At 40.3% G+C, this 22,201-nt stretch overlaps 2 protein-coding genes across 10 annotated transcripts in view; one reads left to right on the plus strand and one right to left on the minus strand.

Annotated features, from left to right (window-relative positions):
• Positions 1-22,201, plus strand: part of GIGYF2 (GRB10 interacting GYF protein 2) — a 124,530-nt gene that overhangs the window by 63,511 nt on the left and 38,818 nt on the right. For all 9 annotated transcript variants that reach the window (XM_014598843.3, XM_014598847.3, XM_014598851.3 and 6 more), the window contains one exon: positions 16,167-16,346. In XM_014598843.3, coding sequence (XP_014454329.1) covers positions 16,167-16,346 — 180 coding nt within the window. The remainder of the gene's footprint in view (positions 1-16,166; positions 16,347-22,201) is intronic.
• KCNJ13 (potassium inwardly rectifying channel subfamily J member 13) lies at positions 1,035-3,085 on the minus strand. Its single transcript, XM_006261808.3, has 2 exons — positions 2,608-3,085; positions 1,035-1,661 (listed from the first exon to the last, which is right to left on the minus strand). The coding sequence occupies exons 1-2, from the start codon at positions 3,083-3,085 to the stop codon at positions 1,039-1,041; spliced, it is 1,101 nt and encodes a 366-aa protein (XP_006261870.3). The 3' UTR covers positions 1,035-1,038.

Below are 22,201 nucleotides of genomic sequence, written 5' to 3' on the forward strand. Positions count from 1 at the left end.
TGCATAAAGCATTTTGGTCCCAATTTTTTATTTTTAAAATTGATTCAGCTATCTGATTCTGTAGATATGATGCTATCTACATGCTGTGTGTACACACAGATATTTATATTAAAAAGGATAAACTCTGCATAAATGCCATTTTTCCTCTGTTGATGGACATAATGCAGCCGTATGGTGCCAGAGCTACTTGATGTAATGTGCAAAGCTGAGACCACATGAGGCAATGTGGTCCTTGCCAAGAAACATGAAAATACACAAAGTGATGTATAATATATTTTCTACTGCTAAAATAATTTATTAAATGTTTCCAAGTATGAAAATATCCCTACTGCAGCATGCTTTTTCATGTACTCCAGGATTTTTGACACTCACTGTCTTCACAAGCCTGCCTAGCAATAATAAGCCCTTTCTTAGCCGATAAAATGCAGTCAGTTCTTATGTTTTCACACAATAGCATGAATGCATTTCACTGCCACAGTAAAAACTGGCGATGAGTTTTTAATAGGATGTTCAGCCATTTGAAAACTTATATAACACTGTACCCAAAGGGTTAGCATTAAAAGGGATATAAGAATCTTGGAACTACTTCACTGCTGATCCCAGAGCTAGTGTGTTTTAACTGAATAACCTCAGTAGGATTTTCAGTGCAGTCTTGTCTTGTATTGTTGCTGTCTGCTTTGCTGCATACCAGTTAATTAGGTTTTTTGGTCAGCTGTGAGAGTCTGAAAGTCTCTTGTTTCAGGGTCAGTGCAGTTTTACTCATAGTCTAGTGAATTCAGCAGGTAGCACTTCCATTTTCCCAGAACATGTACTTGGTCCCTGACTTTCTGTTCTGTGCAATTAATCCAGCCTATTCTCATTTCATATGGGCACATTATGCTCAACTCTGCACACCATGCTGGAGTCAAAACAGATGGAGAAAAAGGAAAGAGAAGAGCACAAGAGAAAATGGCAGGATGGAATTGAAGGAAGGAAGGCTGGAAATGGAACCTGGAAGTTTAATGGAATTAAAAAAAAATGTTTTGCCAAGTCCATAGTCTATTCTGTTAGACCAGTCTCACAGATCTGGAAGCTCTCAGTAAGTTGTCCATTGATGCGGATTTCCTGGTCAGTCCTTTTTGGGTTCTTAGAGTCTGCTGCAGGTGGGAACTCTGGAATAGTCTTGTCAAAATTCTCCATCTTGATCTGATATTCCCCTTTGGTTCCTCGTGCTAGCATGGAGGCAAAGCAGTGGTGCATGATGATCTCTGAGGGGAGATAGGATGTCCTCCTTTGACATGTTTCTCCTGTGCCTTCCTGCATGGCTGAGAGGAAGATCACTAGCTCAAAATGGTGAGGAGCTTCCCGCTGGAGGAGACCAGCTAGAGGACTCGATGGAGTGATGGAATGATGATAGGTCAGTGGAAAGGTGAAGAATGGACATTCTTCAGATGTGATACTGTCCAGATGGAAATCAACACTGGTTTGATGCAGCTGACCATTATCTGTTTCTTGGTAAACAATAGCAGAGACCCGAACGCTGGTGAGTGGACTGGGGCGAGTATTAGCCACCTGGAACATAAGGTATGGCTTGCCTTCTGTGTGCGCCACTACTGCAGAATGAGTAAAACGGATGGAGAATGCTCGATTCTTTGGACGGGCGATCTTTGCCACAAAAGCACCTATGTAACGGGAAAGAACGGATTAAATTATGAATGCGATGGACACATTAGTTCTCTCTATCCCCATGCTGGATCAAATGCCCCATGAGAAAAGGAAGAGATTTGATTAGATTGACGTAATTTCACTAAAGATAATCTGTTCTAGTCTAAACATAGCACACCTCTCATCATATAAATAGTCACTAGCACCATTTTCACTTTTCTTAATCAAAATAAACTCATTGCTGATGACAGGTGCCACAGATTTCTTCAGAAGAACCTTTCCCCCACAGTGTATTAACTCATTTAAAATAATAATATTTGTAAAATGGGGCAGCATTTGCAGGAGAGATTTCATGTGGTTGCTGGTGTCCTACTCTTGAACAGGCCAGAGTGTTTTATCTTTGTGTGCTGTTAAATTTCATAAAATTGCTGTTAACTATGCTGTAAGCTAACTTCTTACAAAATGAAATGTGTTGCTTAAAAAGTCTAGTACAATTATTCCCTGATACAGTATTTTAAAACTTCGTATCAGTTGAAATTTCTATCTAGTTTTAAACAGATTAGGGAAAATCCATGAATGTATCAAAACAAATTGATTTAAACCTCATAACTTAATGAAAGCAGGAAAGAGATTGTTAAGGAAAAAAAATGACAAAAATAAATTGGAGAGGGTGAGGAGAGTTGCCACAAATGTTAGTTGTGAACGGCATTTTTTTTTCTGGTACAAACCATAACATGCTTTTATTTATATCTCTTTTTGTAGGTCTCTTATTGCTTTAAAAGACTTTAACAGCCTACAGACATTAAAATTTATGATTTAATTCAAAATTTCAGTGTTTAACTGGCCCTTGTCCTTTTTCTTAAGCAGCTGTAACTGCAGTATAGCAAAGCATTTTACAAAATCTGTTTTACACATGGCTGATGGAACCTGTCCCATGTAAAATGTTTAAATGTAGAATATTACCTGTGATGAAGGCCTCTAACATGAGCCCCAGGACCATCTGTATGGCAAGTAAGGCAATAGCACTAGGACAGTCCCCACTTGGGAACATGGTGCCATAGCCAATAGTGAGTTGCGTTTCCAGTGAGAAAGAGAAAGCAGCTGTAAAGCTGGTGATGTACTTAACGCAAATGGTGTGGTTGTCAGGTGGGGCATCATGGTCCAGTTCCAGGTCCCCATTCATCTCTGCCAGTAGGTACCAAAGCACTGCAAAGACTAACCAGTGGAGGACAAAAGAAGCTGAAAAAACCAGCATCATCCATCGCCAGCGCATGTCCATTAGTATTCCCCAGGCATCTCTCAAGTAAGCCAGACCTTTTCCTTGAGCTCCATCCATATGGAATGTACTGTGTCCATCTTTGGTGACCATCCTTGGGTATCGGTTTGCTAGGAGGGGGGCACTAGATTTCGTGTTGTTGTTGTCTATCGTATCAGTTCTCATCTTCTGAAAACAGAAAGAGAATCTCTTACACACCTGCATATTTGCTTTTCAGCTAATGTTCACAGATTCTGACAGGCCAGCAGGGGATCGCATACCGCAGCCAACAAAGAATGATGGCTTAAACATTGCAGTTCAGAGAAGATTAATTTAAGAGCTTGGAAAGGAATTTACCACTGCTTTTGTAGTAATGATTAACTAAAATAAGATTAAGTTAAATTAGACTACTTTTAAAATTTTTCCTGCCTAGTCATTTAAACAGAGCTTTCATATTTTAACTCCCTAAATTTGTTTTGATCAAATGCTTTAACACCTGTACTCATGTAGATGGTAGGCAGCTGGAGCACTGCAATTTTTGTGGAAAATGGGCTTTAATTTTGTGTTGTGTTAGCAGCTAGTTATTGCAGTTCTGCTTTTCATCAAAGTGGCAATCTAAAGCATAGGAAGTTTCTTTTGCTAAGTTTTTAACTGTAGCTCTTTCCTTTTATCTATTTTTTTTGTTGAGGGAGGCTATCAGCCATTTCATCCTAGTAATTTAATTTCCTTACAGGTGTGTTTGACTTTTCTGACACTAAAAAAAAAAAAAAAAAAATGCCTGTAACTGTACCAATCATATTCACTTATTGACTGGAATTATGGTGATTGAAGAAAGGTCTCTTTGCTGAATACACTTAAGCAACTTCTAACGTGAAGGGGGGGGAGTAGATAATATGGAAAATAAGTCTTTATATAAATTACTGTTCCTTGGCTTAAATACATTTCAGTCACTCATGATGGGGGGTGGAAATCTTCAATCCTTCCTGCAACAGTAGAAAAGATGTGAAGAAATGTGTGGAAGCATGTAGAGGAAGTGGACTTCCATAGGAAGTAATATTAAAGGCAGGAGAAAAGAATGACAGCATTTGGGGTGCTGAACATAAGGGTCACACATCTGTTCTAGGCTGCATATCTTTGGCCTTTATGGGCTTCAGTGACAGCTGTAGATGGTCACAGGTGAAAAGCAGGCCACTTCTAACTGGAGCCTAATTTTGGGTTGCTAAGTTTGAAAACTTCTGGCCTGGGACTATTTTAGTTCAGACAGGAAATTAGTGTTAAGGTACTGAACGTTAAATGTTTGTCTGGAAAATATAGAAATAAATTAGAATCCCCTTAAAACAAGGGACACAATTAAAAATAATGAAATATAAAGCCAATAAGTAAATGCAATGTATAATTAACCTATAATAGACACTGCTGTTGGCAAGGGATATGGCAAACAAGATTATACGAGTTGCCCTCTTCACCAGTGATTCTCAACCAAGGGGTTGCGTCACTCTAAAGTGCTCTGAGATCCTTTCAGGGGTGGCACAATAATGTTTGCCTGTTACTCCTGCTTGCCACACAATTTTAGGACTAAGTGTGCAAGCGTGTTTCATAAGATGAACACGGAGATTTCAAATAGGAATCTGTAGTGTTCTGTTGTGGTCTTTTTGAGAGCATTTCTTCATTTGCAGAGACCTGTTGTTCCATAGTCAAAAAACCAAGTGAAAACTAAGAGCAGGCATCTTTTCTAAGGGGTGCCTTGAGTTTAAAAAGGTTAAGAACCACAGCTCTGCACTGATGCAGCAGGGCATAAGGATATATATGAAATTGTAAAGATTCATGCCTTTATCTGAAGCTATTGCTAGTGGATATGCATCACAGTAGAAAGATCACTTGTTTTATTTCAACAATTTTTATGCTTGCATTGGTAACTACCAGCTGTAGGACTCTCAGCACCTGGTAGTTGATCTGTTAATCATCAACTGTAGACTGCTCAAACAAAGGTGAAAATGTCTTTCATCTCCTATTTGGTCTATAGGTCATTGATCCTGTAATTAGTGTAAGTCCTGTAATGTGACTCACTGACTTACCACTTGACAGTTTACTCATGATATTATATTTTCATAAAGTTAGGCCAAGGTGTGTCTAATGTAGATTTTGCATATCCAGGCAAGTTTGGGGAACAAATTGTGTGCATTTCTTTCTCAGACCATATAGTTGTGCTCTGCTTTTATTTGTGTATGTATGGAAGTTACTAGAGGAATAATGGATAACTTGAATTAGTCTTGAGACTTTTTTCCTCCTCCTTATTCCATGCCTGCATCTCACATTTGCTCAGCCCTTGCCATGAGTAAGTCAGAACAGCTCAATAGAAAAGGACAGGCTGTCATCTGTTTTTTCTACAATACAAACACAAACTTTCTTAAATAGCGCACCTCTATGCACAGAGCATTAATTTTTGCTGACCTAGTTTGCCATTGATAATACTGACAACGTTCTACTCTTCTAATAACATTAATCCTGGTTTCCAGGAACCACTCTAAACCAAATCAGGTAGTTAACTCTTAAGTTCAGGGTTGGGCTGCTCTGCTATAAACTGTAAGCATACAATTGCTAATAGTTAGGGCATTGTAAGGTAAACAGAGTGAAATGTTATGTGCTTTAAGTACCTGGTATTCAAAACTACTGACTCTTAACGTTCACAGTTGCCTTGTTAAATGCTTTGAAAGGGTGTTTGAGAATGTAGTCTCTTGAATATAGCCAGTTGGTAGGGAGGATGGGTCAATGCACAAAGCAAATTGTAAACAGTGCCTCATTTTATCATCTTACACTTAACTGCAATCATGAGAAACATGTGCTCCCTTTTTTAGAGGGGGTGTGGAGAATATTTACAGAACTAAATGCCTTTGGGTAAAACACGAGCGCTCAGAAGTATTTTGTGTGTATTTTGTTGTGATATCCAGAGAGCAGTTATTTTTATTGTTGTATGCCTCCTGAATAGCTTGGGCTGCAGAACTGCAAAGTAAAGCCATGCCTTATAAAAATCTAGGTCTGGTAACAGTCTAGGCCTCAATGAATCATATGCACCCTTTTCTTTAAATTATAAGAACATGCTTCAAAAGTGGAATATTTTTAAGATGAATTTCCATAGATCTTTGTCCTTTCTCTGTTAAGATGACTACTCTGAGGTATGACATCCTCTCACTGCGATATGCAGTGCAGGCAAGCTTATATGGTTGAAGTTAGTGATCTAACTGAATGATTAACTGCTTAAAATTGACGTAAACATTTAAAACAGCTTTTATCTCTGGTTCTCTTCACTTTTCGTTGTTTCAAATGGTTTTATTGGGCAAATTCCATTTTTGTAATGTGTTGGAATGTACTTCGAAATGGCGGATGAATATCTCCATTCCTTATTAACTCCAGTAGTGCTTTTCAAAGCAGTCTCCTATCAGCGTTGCTTGAAACTTCAACAGTGAACTCTTCCTGGTTGAGATTAATAGATTACTGCTATAGGCTCATTTGGGCTAGAGCCATGGTTCTTTCTGCAAAGTAGCCAATAAGTAATTCAGTGGTAATGATAATACATATGTAGGCTCCATACCTAACTTTATTTTTCAAATGCCCTGGCTTGTGTGAGCCTACTGATGGGTTTACTTTGAGTTAAACCCCAGGTCTTAACTTCTTTGTGTGGGTAAATCAGGAGAGAGGGAAACTGTAGATGGGGTCCAGCAAAAGTGCAGTTGCTCGAAGCTGAGAAGAAAAGGAAGAGTTGCTAAGGGGGAACTGCTAAAGTTTTTGAATTCCATATCTAGGAAGTGAGAGTATCCTTTTTTGACTACTTTGAAAAGCAGATTCAGTTTTTGAAGTCATTAAAATATCTCTCTGGTCTCTTTGCTTTTCTCACCCCTTCCCTTGTCTCATTTTCCTCCATTTTAGTCGAGTCATCTAGCTACTTTCTACTTTCCCCATTTATAAATTCATAATTTATAAGGCCAGAAAGGACCATTATATTTATCTGTTTTGATTTGTGTAACATAAGATACAGGATTTACCTGAAGTAATTCCTGTTTAAATTGGAGCATATCAGAAAACCATGTAATCTTGATTTTAAAATTTCCAGTGATGGGTAATTTACTAGAACCATTGGTAATTTTTTTCAATTGTTAAAAAAACACTGTTAAAAAAAAACAAAAAAAAACCATGCAATTTATTTCTTGTCTGAATTTAGTTAACTTCAGCATTCAGCTGTTGGTCTTGGTTTTACATGTCTGCTTTTGCTTTTCCAAGCAGTGCAAACCCTTGACTCCAGTTGTTTTGAGTAATGGACAAGAAGAATGGTTACCATCAGAAACTTTTTTTCAGTCTTTTCCATCTCATTTCACTCCTTTGTATATCCCCAGTGTTTCCAGTCCTGTCTGTTTTGTTGCCTTTCATTAAAGACTTAGTGTGCATAATATTTCTCTTCTCATTGTTTCTTTACCTTACTTTCTGTTTCACCATAGCTGTTCTCCCTCAGCTTAAGTTTCCTTTGTATATTGGTGCTGCTGAAGCAAGTCATAGCCAGAATTAATTTTTCCAAGCATCAGGCTGGTTCGTGATTTCTGTTCCTTCTCTCTAGCAGAGTGAAGTGGTTTGGTCTAATTTCTTCCTGCCTCTGGCTCCTTGATAACCTGTTCATGATGAAGCCCTACTTTGTAGATGTAGAAGGCCTTTTCAGTTGAAATATACTCCATGTTGCTCCTGAGAGCAAGAGCTTAATTATTATGACATAGAATAAGCCCCATACTGCTATGAGTTGGTTCAGTTAAAAGTTTTGTGGTTACTTCCTAACTGAAGGGCAGTACTGCAGTGGCACCTTCAGCCTCATCTTAGCTAAGTATTTTGACACATCTCTTCCACTGTTTGTATCTCTGAAAGTTTTTTATTTGGGGACAGAATTCCAGGGAAACATTTCCAGAGTGTTTACCTTACTTGCCCAGGTTCCACTACCTCATTTACAAACTCTCGTAATTGATCTTGGAAGAGACCTGTGGTAGATGTAGTTGGCTTAGTTTAATTGTTCACAGTTTAAAGTGGTGGAAAGAGAAACATTCTGTTAAAGGGGAGTTGCAAGGATTAACTGTACAGAAGCTTACCCTGATTATTCTACCTCATCTGGATTTAGTAAAGAAGTTTCCTTTTAGTACAGTCCTGCTGAAACTGGCATGTTACCACTGTCAGGAAGTTAATTCCACTTTTGTATTACCGGAGTACAGAATAGTCCTCTTGTGGTTTCAGAGTTAACTGGCATTGCTAGGATGTAACCAACTAGAGTTTGGTTTCGTCATTGTCTAAAACCTGTATACTTCATGGCGGAATGAACCCTAATTCTCCAGCAAGGTTACTAAAATTCTGTAGGAGTTTCACTTATATCTAGATATATTATTTATTTATATATAGATATAGATAGATATCTATATCTATATATAAATAAAAGTTTAACTTAATACAAATAGCACAGAAGTGTCTGTGGTGTTTATTTTCACATTAGTTTCAGTCAGTTTAACGCTGTACTCACTTAAATATTTACTGTACATTTTTGTACTGACAGTGCATGTGCAGTTAAGGCAGGAGATGTTTTAGTTCATTGGATAGCCTTGTGTCTGGATGCTTATGTTGCAGCTATGACCAGCGAAATACTTGATGTTTTAAACACTGTTGGTTTCAACTTCAACACCCCATTGAGGTGGATGAGGGCAGTTGATATAGCAGGAGTGTTGTCTCAGGAGAAATAGCAAGGTTCTCCCTAAATTTATGCTTGATTCACATTTCAAGATATAATTTGTATCTGTGAGAGCTGCTTAGGCTTTTTAGCCTAAAACTGGAAACTTTGTTTCTGGAGCACAGTTCATGAATTCCAGGGCAGCAGTTGTTGCTCTTAAATATTGAAGAGGAAAGGAGAAGAATTAATAAGGAAGTTATGATTTTTAAATGGAAATATATCCAGATGTGTATTTAAAATTATAATTTACAGAAAGACTTAAGGTAAATGGCTGGGCAGGAAAGAAAGGAGATTGTATGCATTTCAGCAAGCTTTTTAAGCTTGCTTAAAAGATTCCTTATTGATTTTAAGCTTTTGACTGGATCAATATGAATGCTACTTTAATGCCTCTTATAGTACAGTATACTCAGAGGTGTGTGCTGAACCATTACGGCACCATTTCAGCCATAGTCATTGATTATGAATTGATTTTTGAGTGGTCCCTGCTGCCTGGTTTAAGGCATTAGAAAAACTTTATTAAGAAACTTTAAATGTCATCTCAAGATTACTTTCACTAGCCCACTCATCTTTAACTTGCCATTTTCTTAACTGCTGCCCTATCTTGTGTGCTGCACACTATCACAGTCACCTGTAGGAGATGCCTAATATTTTGCCTAGCAGTACAGTTCATGAACAGTGACACAGGCATGACTGTTCTAAATAACTGTTTTCAGAAGAACAGGGCATTACTATTCTAGTTCATTGTATGGCTCTTCGTTCATGGGCACACTCAGTTTTCCATTGGTACATTCCTGAAAGTGACCTTAGTCGCAAGTTTGTTTTCATTAGAAGAGGAATACGTTCCGTAAACCTGAGTTTGGAGCAGAACTTTAAGTTCTACATACGTTACTGAGAGAGCTGAAGGTAAATTCTCTTTGGGTCCTCAAAAATGTAAAAGCTAGAGAGCTATTAATTTTCTCCCATCAGTAGCAACAAAAGCTGGGTTACCTTGGCTTCAGTCATATGCATCTGTTTGCAGAGCACAGCCAAGGTTCTCTGTAAAACCATAAATGGATCTTAGTACTCTTTTGAGTTTGTTCCGAGTAATGGAGTTTCAGTTGCCGTATGATATTCTTTGGCTCTGAAACGCAACCGTAGGCATTATTACTTAAGTTTATATTTGAGAAAAATTCCAGAAATGTCTTGTTAAAGGTTTTATTCCATTGGGAATTTACAAAAACAAAAGATCTCTTTAAGATTTTTTTTCTGTGCTCTGAAAACAATTTCATTTACTTTTTTTTAGCAAGTTAAAACTGCACTGTTGGAAATAACTTTGCCAAAAAAGTAATGGCACTTTATCATGTACTTACCAGTGTCTTTGGAGATTTTGTCAGCTTTCAGGGTAAAGGGAGGTCTTGTGGTCCAAAAAGTAGACTGGACTAATCTTATGTACTGCTCCCAGTACAGGCAAGAGAACTTTTTCCACAACTGTAGTTTGTAGAGATCTCTTCTTTAAAATGGGTTTTCATATCTCATTCCTCTGTTTATAATCCAGGGGGGGTTGGTTTTCATCTGAAGCTGATATGATTGGTCATTTTATCTGCAGGGGGGCCAATTAGTTCTGTTCGTGTGGAAAAGAATGCTGGTTTGTTAGAAGAGCTTTCTTGACCCAACACAAACCCTAGCGGCTATGGAGAAATCCTCAAGAACTTACTTGGAAAAGGGGTGCATTTTTCCTCCTAATCAGGATCGGTTTTTAGGTTTGCATAATCTTACTTAAGGTTTTATTTGGAAGTTCAAAGGGACAAAATTCCTCAGGAAAAGTTGAATGGAAAAGTTTTTCCTCAACTGCTCATAATGTGAATATTTTCTCCCTTTCTGCTTAACCAGAATAAAGCAGGATTTACATAGGTGCAGACTGAACACCTTGTATCTAAAGCATTCTTGGTCCTGAGTTCCTTCTCTTATTTTCTGTCTTCCACCTGAGTCGTGGTGTTGGCAGAGGGGTGGGTGTCACTGTCCATGCAGCCAGGTTACAGTTACTGGCACTGGTATACGATTTAGCCTAATGCAAGTCAGGAGGTGGAAGTTTGGCTATTTGTGTTTCACCTCTTCATCACTCCTTCCTGAAAGAATTTATTCAATAGGAGTTTCCTTGAGCCTAGGATTGAAACCTTGTAACAAAGAAGATGCTGTGTTTGGAAAATGTGATTAACTGACTACAGACAGTAAAGTAAACCTTTTCATTTTCACTTAACTTTTTTCTGCGTCCTTCAGATATCCAAGTAGCTGGTAAGTGAGAGCCATTTTTAGCAGAAAATATGCCAGAAGTATTTCACTTCTAGCACCACTAAAATGAAGTTCAGTATTTCACATTTTTTCATAGTTAGCTGCTGATGCGAGGACTTTGATCGAACGTCAGACGTAAGAGGATCTGAAAAACAAAGGCTGTGATTGTTTGCAATAAAACTACTGAAGGCCTGCTGGGAAAATTATTAATGTAGACTTTCCTACTTAGCAAATGAAATCCCTCTCATGGTTTTCTTTCTTTCTTTAAAAAAACAAAAAACCCAAAATACAAAACATTAATTCTTTGCTTCATTAGTACAGAACATTTTAATACATGTTCAGGCACAGCACCATAAATTGTGATAGGCATATTGCAGCCTTCAGAGCCAGGGAAAGTAATCTAGCACAAGGGGACACCCATCACTCAAATGTGTAGGGAATGTGATTTGTCCTTGACCCCACCCTAAAAGGTGTAGCGGGGTTGCATTTTCACTACAGCCTCTGTTACCCATTATGACAAGCTGTTTTTGTTTTAACTGTAAGAAGCCATGTCTTGTATTGTAGGAAGATTATGGTTCTTGGCCATGTTTGATCTAAACCTGCCGAGTGACTTGAGAGCCTAATACATGCAGTAGCTTAAGGTATACTTTTCTACTGAGATAAATATGGAAAGTAGACCTGCTACATTGTTTTTGTTTGGTTGGTTACCTTTTGTTAATTTTTGTGCATACAATGCCAGCTGATCACGTCAGCAAAGTTTGCATCGATGCCAACATATGTTTGTGAATTTAGTGAAAGATAGAGAACCATGAAAGTCAGGAATCTTGGCAGAAAATTAGTTGGAATGTAGTTGAATTGTAGTGTTCAGAAAGAAAAGTTATGGAGAGAAAAAGGAACTAAGGTCGACATCTATGGACAAGCTACAGTACTTAATGTTTCAAGTTGGTAGTTGGGATCAGGGGTTCTGTTAGCATTGTGGGGATGTAAGGCTGGAAGGGACCTCAAAGGGTCATCTAGTCCAGCCTGCTGCTCAAGGCAGGAGCATCCTTGACTAAACCATCCCAGCCAAGTGTCTGTCCAATATCATCTAAAAAATTTCCGGGTCTAGAAGTTCCACAGCTTCTCTAGGTAGCCTGTTCCAGTGCTTGACCACCCTTGTAGCCAGAAAGTTCCTCCTAACTGCCCCTACTCAGTGTGGCACTATGTTGTTTGTTTTTCAGTGCGTCTCTGGCAGGGGTGGGTAGTTATTTTGGTTGGTTGGCTACTTAATGAGTTTTGGTGAGCTGTTGAGGCCACACACACACAGTCTTTCAGAAGATATCATTTTAACAAATTATAGATAAAAACTAATTGTATACTAAAAATCAAACATCAACTGTAACGTTTTAATTTTATTTAAAAAAATATTTTTGTTTTGATTTTTTCTAGTTACAATAGTTTATAGAGAGGGATTGCATAATAGCGCAAAATAAAGTCTTACTCCTTGCATATTGTGTGTGTGTCGGGGGGGGGGAGGGGGCTGCTCCCACACCACTCTACATGAGACCAAGCCCTGCCTCCTGCCCAAGGGCAGCCTCCAACTCCAGCTCCCAGCCACCCACAGCTGGCTGCTCATTGTGCCAGGTGGCTGAATGAGTGGGAGGCAGCTGGAAGTTAGAGCTGGAGCCCTGTGCACTGGGGCAGGAGTCGCCCGGCTTGTGGTGCCTAGTACATGTCCCCAAGGCCACTGCCACTTTGCACATCACCTGTTGCTTGGAACAGCGCAGCAGGGGCAGGAGGAAAAGGAGCCATTGTAGGTGAGGGGAGTCAAGCTGTCCCTGGGTGGAAGCAATAGCACCAGGAAGCTGTGCATGCTGGCCAGGGCTGGAGAGGTGCTGTAGGTGGGCTCAGGGCAAGAGCAGGTGGGAGCACAGCACAGGCTGCCCCAGGTGGAAGTGTGTGAGACTCAGCCCCATGCTGTGTCCCGGGGAAGGTCACATGAGCAATTGTGGGTGCAGTCATTTGGTTGGTTGGATCTTGCCTACCCCTGGTGTATGGTGGAAGTATGTCTCACAGCACTGGGGGTTTTTTTTGGTTTTTGGTTTGTTTTTCTAAGCGAGAGCAATATAGTTGACAAAAATCTCTCTCCTCTTTGGGAAGAATAAAGTCTGTACATTTTGTGAAAAGAAAATATTCTGACAACATGAAAAACAATTCATGTTGTTTGCCCTTCCAGTAGAAAATCCTGTGTATAAACAAGCTATCAAAAGGATATATCCCAGAATTCCCCTCTTGCTCTTTGAGGTTAGTCAGTTTGCAACTCCAGATTGCACAGCCATAGACTTTGGCTGATTGCCTTTTTGCTCTTTCTGAAGTTTTCCATAAACACTATTGCTGGCTTTTGGACAAGCTTGAGCACAGTTGCCCTTTTACTGTTGCTTCTCCTCAGGAAGTCCAGTCAATTAGTCCAAGACAAAACCATAGATTGCATTTCATTCTTTTTATCCAAGTAAAGCTATGGCCAAATGCTGATTGCTAAACTAAGTAACTTCAGCCCACTAAGATGGAGCTTCTGCAGTCTGGGAGCTATATATACATTCAGTTTACTTAATACAGTATAACCTCATACATCTGGCATCCTTGGGACCTAGCACCTGCCAGAAATGTGAAAATTCCAGATTTTTGAAACACAAGGAAAGTGCATAGCCTGGCACTGCCCACCTGGCTGGATGGGGGGGGGGGAGCTTGCACACGGCAGCTGCCATCGCCATCCACCACCCCATGCCGCCACTTCACAACACTGGTCAAAAAAAGGTTGAAAACCCCTGATGTAGTATATTTTTTAAATGTGCTGGATTTTTGAGAATTCCAGAATTTTGAAAACTGGCTTTATGAGGTTATACTGTATATTGGAATAATCTGAACTCAGTAGGAACTCCCCAGGATTTTTATGCTGGATCCTTATTAGGCCATGGTTTGGGGACATCAGTATTGCCACTATTAAGATTTTTATTTGATCCGTTACTGGATTTTCACAAAGGGCCAGGGGTTCTCATTTTGATACAGATTGGCAGAAGATCACTTTAACCGAAACGTTAGCCCTTATGTGCATCTTTAAATTATGAAGCCTGTCATTCCCTGTTGAGAAAGATGAGTGAGCATTTCTCTACTGTGTATAATACTTCTGAATAAGATGTTTCCACATGCTCAGATAGCCACGGTGCAGGAAATTCACGAGTGTGGAATACACGTCTTCTCATTTCCCAGTGTTTGCAGAAATTTTGGGGAACAGTAGTGAGCAGTTTCTCCTTCCATGCTGTGCATAGTTATTTTCAGTGTACCGATATTTGGCAATCTAAAATTAAAGGGAGATCTTTTCTAACTTAAGATTTCCTGCTGGAATATACCTGCTGGAATGTTTGTTTCCAAATTCTCCATAACAGCTAAAAACAAACAAACAAACAAAACCAGATAGAGTATCTGAAAGATGAAATTGTTGTTGCTGCAAGGCAGTCTCAGTGAGGATGAGGAACTTTGTCCATTATTCCCAGCCAGGGGTAGAAGTTCAGAAACTCATCAGCATGTTTGAGTTGGTGTCCTTCATGATGCTACCAAAGACTCTTGAATAAGAGTTTGTTCCTCAATATTCAGCAAGTACAGCATGTTCCTTTGGCTAAAGACCCATCAGAAGGAACTCCCAAGTATTTTCATCTTAAATCTTGTTTCTGCTCATTTTTAAGAATATGCCCACTTTGTATTTAAAAAAAAAAAAAAGTAACTTAAATGGCTAACCCAAGTCAGAGTGAAAATAGAAGTCAAAACAAGGAAAGCATTATTTTGTTTTCCTATGCATTTTAAATGAATATATTCTTAGTACAGATTAAGGCCAGTTGAGAATCTGATCTCTTAAAAATCTGGTAGAATTTTGCTAGTTTCTTCTTTAAGCTTGGCCTCAGTTACCTTTCTTCCCACAGCCAGATTAACAGGATAATGTAGATGCAGCATTTTTTGTTTTGTTTGTCAGTTCTGGCTAAATTCCTACTAAGACTGGTATATCTGAATGGTGTGTGCTTAAACTGCCAAATATCAAAATAATTTACAAATAATGCTGTTAAGTGCCTCAAACTTTGTTGCGTGAGCTCCTGGTGCATACATAATACACAACTAGAAGTTGTGTATTTTTATAAGTATGATAGAATGTTCAGTTATTTCTTTTTTTTTCTTATTTTACCATAGTCTTTTTTTTCTCCTGTATGTGTATATTTTTTCATAGAATTCTTCTCTCCCTCCAATCTGTTGGCTTTTTCCTTTTGTGTGTCCTTTTATTCTTTCCCTCATATTTTCTCTATTCTTTCCTGGTTGTCTTCCTGTTGTCTTTGCTTCATCCCTGTCCCTGCCTTCTCCACCCCCTTAGACAAAAATCTCCCTTTCTCATAGTCTTCTCCTACACGGGGTCTTCATAAAGTCCTTGTGCACTTTTAAACTTTGTTTCTATCATACCTACAACCTATCTGTAAACAGCATTTAAAAGCAAATTTCCTAAAGTTTTAGGACAACCACAGTACACGATGCTAGACTTGGTAAGTAATAATGATTTTTTTCTTAAATAACATGGAGTTCTGTGCCACTACGCTCTGAATGTATGACAGCTCCTGAATGACATTTTCCCAGAGAAGTGGATAGGCAGAGGTGGACTAATTGCTTGGCCACCTCATTCACCTGACCTGTTGCTGTTGGACTTCTTTTTATGGGGACATGTTAAAAGTGTAGTTTATTTGTCAAAACCACGTTCTTTGGTGGAACTTGGGGCTAGGATCACCAGTGCAATTAGTGAAGTAACTCAAGAACGACTGGGAAAGATTTTCAAGGAATTGGAAGATCGGATCGAGCACTGTATCGTGATGGATGGTGGTTATGTTGAAGTCTAGCATTGTGTACTGTAGTTTTCCTAAAACTTTAGGAAATTTGCTTTTAAATGCCATTCATAGATTGTTTCTGTCATACCTACAACCTAAGCTATTAAAGTTTAAAAGTGCACAGGGTCTTTATGAAGACCCTGTTTAATAGGTTTGGACACAACTTCATAGCTGAACATGTCCTATCTTCCAGGATCACAGGCAACCACATATGTAAAGCTTTATGTAAACTTCATTGTTCATTTAGAATCCACCTCGTTGCTTATCTTTGGGTGACTGCATGTGTAATGGTTGCGTTGTATTTCCAGGTTCTCAGAGACTGGGCTGTGTTCATTTTCATATGTTTTCTTTGCAGTGAGACCAAATTTTGAGGAAGGTGGGACAACAGCAACAGGGAGGAAACATGAGTTTATACGCTCTGAGAGCGAAAACTGGCGCATCTTCAGGGAAGAACAAAATGGGGAAGAAGATGATGGAGGCTGGCGATTGGCAGGGTCACGAAGGGATGGTGAGAGGTGGCGCCCTCACAGTCCAGGTGAGAGGAAATCCGGGGAGGAAAGTCCAAGACAGTGCTTGGGGGTGGAGTGTGGTATGTGTGTGAGGACCAGAGGACAAAAGGAGCTAGAATGTGTGGCTGTTCGTTCAAAACCAATGACAAAAATTTGTTTTTAAAAAAACAAACAAAAAACACCAGTGCTTTCACTGCACTAATCATTTGGATTAAGGGAACCTTGCATTTTCTTCAAGTATGCATTAGCTAAATTCCACTGTGCCTGAGATCAGATTTGTTTGTATAGTATTGTCTATTGGGGCCTTGGTTCTACCTTGGGCCACCTTGGCTGACATGTAAGGGCAAAAAGAGTGGAACCACAAACCTCCTTCCATTTCTCCTTCCCAGCTACAGCAGTGAGACAGGACCTTGCAAGATTCCAAGTCCATGAGGCTGTAGTTAGTTTTAATCTCATTCAAAATGTGATTTGTAAAGAAGCCTCCTTCACCTCCTTACCTATTTCATATGATTAGTTCTTGTCAGGGAGAGAGGGAAAGGAAAAGCATTGTGGCAAATCATTTTCCATCAACTAACATAATGGGCCTGAAACACTAGGGTTAGCAAGAGCCTTGTGGCTGAATGCCACCCCCAGAGCAGACTGCATCACCCCAATGCACAGGTGAAGCAGAAAAAATAGGAAAAGCACAGGCCAGAGTTAGAGATGATGAAGGAAAAGAAATGCTTCTATATAAGGGCAAGCCCACATTGTTCACTCAAGGAGCAGCTTTGATAGATATGCACTGTATACAACAGTATCAGCAAAGGCATTTGCATTAATTTATAGAACTACTAAAAGCTTGGGTCCATGGGGTGCAGCATGAAACTGCCATGGAACTGGAGTGGACAGATGCCACAGCATCACCTTGTTTGCATCACTATTCTGTGCATTTTCTGTGGTGCTGAGCAGAACCCTCCCTTCTACCATTTCTTGAGCCTGGAACAGTATTTAATCAAATGCCCCCTGGGTCATGTTGGCTCTATCTGGGGACAGTTAGACCTCGTGTCCTGCATCTGGTCCCCTTCTCACAGATCTGAGAAGCATAGGTCAGGTTCCATGTTTGCATCACTGTCTAGACCAGGGGTACTCAACCCCCAGCTTGTGGGCTAGATCTGGCCCTTGGAATAGTGTCATTTGGCCTTTGGGGCTCTATACTGACCGTTTCTTATTTGAGGTGATAGGGCCTTTCAGTTTGAAGGCACGATGTTTCACTGCTGCTGTATTCAAGGGTTTGAGATTGCTGAGGATATATATACATCATCCCCATTACAGAAAAGTCCTAGAGGTAACAGCTGTAACAGAGGCAACAGGTACACCTTTACTTGAGAATGAGCCACATTAGAACTTGCCTGGAGCAGCTCCTGAGTTTGGGAACTGTCTTGTCTTCCTTCCACCAGGCTTGGCTTGATACCTTTTTTGGACAAATAAATATTGGATATAATTGCCTGTGGCTCTCCATTCGCTCCCATGTCCCCTGCTTCTCCATCCCAGCTGAAGTATTTTCATTGATGCCTTTTTGGCTGACTGGCTGATAAGTTAGATGCAGCAAAAGGCATCAATGATCTGGGACTGGGTTCTGCCCTTATTCAGCCAGCTAAGCCTTCTAGCAAACAACTATAAATTGTTAATCCATTTGGAGATACTAGTTTATAGGAGTATTAATTAATTTCACATTAGAATTTACCTACTTAAGAACAGATCTAAAGATGAGGTTTTTACTTAGTTGAGTTTATATGCAGCTACAGGTGACCTTATGTAATGCTGTTTGCCTCACTTAGCCTTTATCGCCTCTAGTTTTATCTCGGGATTTTCACAGTGAAATAAACACAAAGCGTGTAGTACTACATCCACATCTTGTAGAATGGATGTGGTGGCTGGAACCCAAAAGAAAAAGGCCATTAGAGCAGATGGTGCAACAATCATGCACTACATAAACAAGAAAGGGAATGCCTGCCCCTTGTCCCAGTGCCAAGAAACCACTGATAATCTTGGTGCCATCAAAATGGAGTAATACCAATGGCCCTTCACTTCCCAGAAGGGAACAGCAATTTAACAGACTATTAAGCAGACTGTTAATGACCAACTGGGAATGGCCATTACTTGAATTAATCACAGAAGTGATGTTCCATCAATTGGCACCCCCTTATAATATCCTTATTTACCACTGTAGACACTGCAGACTTTCCCTTGAGCAACAGCATAATGCATGGGTGGGCAATCATTTTGGCTGGAGGGCCACTTAATGAGTGACCTGTCAAAGGCTGACTCTCTCCGTCTCTTCCCTCCAGAACCCAGCCAGAGCTGTAGTTCACCAAGAGCCCCAGAGCTCAACTGTGGATGCAAATGGGGACTTCCACCGCAGTGGGTAGGCAGCAATGCCAGCTGTGGGCACAGCCAAGAGGTTCTAGATCCCCAACACAGAACCTGCTGGCAATGTCACAGCTAGCACTGCCACCCACCCAACACAGCAGAAGTTCCTGCCTGGGTCCACAGCTGACACTGCTGGCAGGTTCCAGGTCAGGGCTCTGGGCAGGAGCTTCCATCAGACTAGGAGGGTGGAGGCATCAGCAGGTTCTGCATCAGGGCTCCTGAACCGGTCAGTGGCGTCCACAGCTGATGCTGCTGCCTGCTTACTGTGATGGAAGCCGCTGCCTGGGTTCACAGCTGCTGCTGCTGCTGCTGCACAAAGAGCTGATGCTGCTTGGCGGAATCAGTCCTGCCCATGGGCCAGATCCAGTGAGTTGACAGTGGTCTGCCCGCAGGCTGGATTGACTCTGTTGGCAGGTTGGATCTCGTCCATCTCTGATCTAATGTCACTATCCGATGCTTTTCTACTGCAAAACCTAGGTAGAATGGAGTAGAATAATTTCCTTGAATCCTAAGGTAATTTGCAAAATGAAAATGATAAAAGCAAAGTCAAAATTATTCTGTTAAGTCTTTTTTGGCTGAAACAGGTCTGACCCTCAGTCCAATTTCAGATGCTAACTCAACTCCCAAACCACCTGAATCTGATCTCTTATTGGCATGCCTACCTAGACCTGAAATCACTGCAAGGCAGCAGTGTGGCATTAATTCACTGATTTGGTCAAACACTAGATGTTGAACTCAGTTGTTAGGTCAGATGCTGGGCTGGAGGAAACCAGTGCTACAATTGCTCTTGTGCTAATGAAGCTGGAATGCTTAATTCCTACCACCCTCAAAGGATGCTGCTTGCCAGCCACCACCACCAGGATTTGTGCTGATGTGCTCCAGTTCCATACCCTACAATAACTGGTTCCTTTAGATGTCAGCAGTATAGCTCCCAAAACCCACCTCTCACTGCTGCTGTGAAGTGTCCCATGCACCGCCCTTGCTGGACAGTGCTCTCCGCCTTACTCCCTCCCTCACCATGAGGGGCCTCGATTTGTTTCTCCCCCAACACCTCTTCCCTCCACCACGTTCCTTCCCCTCCATAGACTTGCCTGTAGAAGCTGCTCTCCATGCTGCCTGGCTGTATTCTTGACCATGTGTATGCCTGTGGCTGCACGCATGCACACAGCTCCCCCTGCATCTCATTCCTGGCAGCCCCAAGCAGAACCCCTTGTAGGTAGAATGCTGCCTGCCTTCAAGGGGAACCCTGCTGTTTCCTGAGGGAACCCAGGCATCTGGGGGCCCTGGCCTCTGGGGAGAGGGAACCCAGGTGTCCAGAATCCTGGCCAGAAGGCATGATTATCGGTAAACATTATTGGCTACAATGGCCACAAAAAAAGTCGTTCATGTCATGTCCCCTTTTATTGGTGCCAGTCCAATAGACAGCCAATATATTGCTGCACCGCTAGTAACTCTTTTGTTACTCTTTTCTCTCCCCTCTGTCAAACTGCTGTCAGATGGTGGTAAGGGTTAGCAATGCCTGAGGCTAGATTCTAATGTATTAACAGATGTTTACTGTTTCCTGGGGGCAAGATAGGGTAGAGTTCCTAATTATGGAGAAGATCCTTATCTTTTCCTCATGTCAAACATGACTGATTAGACACACTGTGCTCTTCTGTTATACAGTTCGAATAGTGTTATAGCTACTGAAACAGTGCCTCGTGATGATCACATGTGAGATGTTACCTAGGACAAAAGTGCATCAGGAATGCAAGTCTATCTAGTATATTCTGGTTCAGTTTACAAAGGAGTGTATAGAGATCTTGCACAAGTTTTTAAAATAGATGTTTGTGTGCGTAAGATGAATGTTAGCAGATAAACTCTCTATAGTTCAGTAGATGACCCAAATATATAGTTGACTGGAATTTCCAACAGGCAGTAAGCAATCTACCATTACGGATACAAAACCTATGTCTTAATACCATGAAAGCCTGTTCTTGGATTTCTCTGGAAAGCTCAACTAGATTTGTGTTGAAAGTGCCAAATTCATGAGATGGAAGCGGAGTGAATTAACAAATTATGCTGACCTTTCAGTTCATTTAATTGTTTTTTCTTTAATCATAGGTAGAGTATGGGGGGGTGGTAATGGTAGCTTTTTTCTTTTTCTTTTCTTTTCTTTTTTTTTTTTAACTCTTGCATTAAGCAGTTGGTGTAATTTTAAGATGGTATGGCTTATAGTGGTTTTGTCTACCCATCATTGTCAATAGGGGAGGTTACCAACCATATGTACTGCTTAAATAGATAAAACTCTACCAAAAACTGAACTATGTCTATCTGTTTGGACCTTCTTTAAGAATTGGCTTTGTATATCCCACATAACTAAAATGCATGTTACTGACTGATCTATAATTTGAGAACAGTTTTGAAAAGTGTAGTTAATGACCATATTCATATGAATGTTATGCATGGAACATTTCTGCTGTGCAAAATAACATTCAACAGTCCTAGTTTATTTTTGCTGTTTTAGTAAGCAATGGGTATTTGCAGTCCAGCAGACTCTCCCTGTTTTCTAATCTTTTGAACCCTCTTGTTTTTAAAACATCTTTTTCTTTTGCTGGTAGTTACTATAGTAGTCCTATGGCCTGTTTGTCTTATAGCCTGTTCATTCTGTACACCTCTTTCCTAGGTATTTGAACTAGAATGAAAGACACTGTTGTTAAACCAGTGATTGAGTAGATGTAGCTTTTCATCTTCTCCCTGATATCTGTTTCTTACCATCTGAAGTTGTCCCTTTTTGATGATCTTTTGTCATCGAAGACTTCCACGTCATCCTTGTCCGAAATGGATATGTGTAGTTCTCTCTTGGAGTTAGCCAAGGTGAAGCAGGGATGAATGTGTCCTGCTAGTTATAAATGAGAGGCTAAAATAGGTGTCTTTCTGATGCCTCTTAAAGGTTAAGATCTCAGTTCTGAGCCCCCCTTAATTTGACCTGTACCTGATATAACACATCAGAAACTTCATGCTCAGAGTTTATTTCAGTTTGCATTTGTTCATTCACTGAGTTGGTAACAGACCACTTTACAAGCTGCTCATGTTTGAGGCTGCCCTTTCCTGGGAATGGAAATTTAAATCCACTACACTGCTGCTGGAGTTCTGACACCAACAGCAGTCTCCTTCGTAGACCAACCATATACAACACTATTTTTCTTCTGTGTTTTGATTTAGTATGACATGAACTTACCTGCTGTGCAAGAATGACAGCAACGTAAGAAAGTTTTGGGGAGAAGTGCTGGGTTTTCTGCCTCTTCTGTCAGTATGTTTCTATGTGCTGAAGCAGATTTGTCTGCTGAGAAGTGATTCTTCCATGCTTGGCTTATTCAGTGCAGAAATATTACTTGACCCGTATAATTTTGAAAAACCCACCCTTATCATGGCCTCAGATGCTTTGGGTTGCCTATGCTATCTATAAAAAAGTCTGTTCATAGTGCTGAAT

Source organism: Alligator mississippiensis, chromosome 7, assembly GCF_030867095.1.
Source record: "Alligator mississippiensis isolate rAllMis1 chromosome 7, rAllMis1, whole genome shotgun sequence".
NCBI lineage: Eukaryota > Metazoa > Chordata > Crocodylia > Alligatoridae > Alligator > Alligator mississippiensis.

Bases quoted from the DNA above. Each gene is read 5' to 3' on its own strand.
- KCNJ13 (XM_006261808.3), bottom strand. From the start codon at position 3,085: ATGAGAACTGATACGATAGACAACAACAACACGAAATCTAGTGCCCCC. The intron at 1,662-2,607 runs GTAATATTCTAC...CCCGTTACATAG, and splicing joins GTTAGAGGCCTTCATCACAG to GTGCTTTTGTGGCAAAGATC.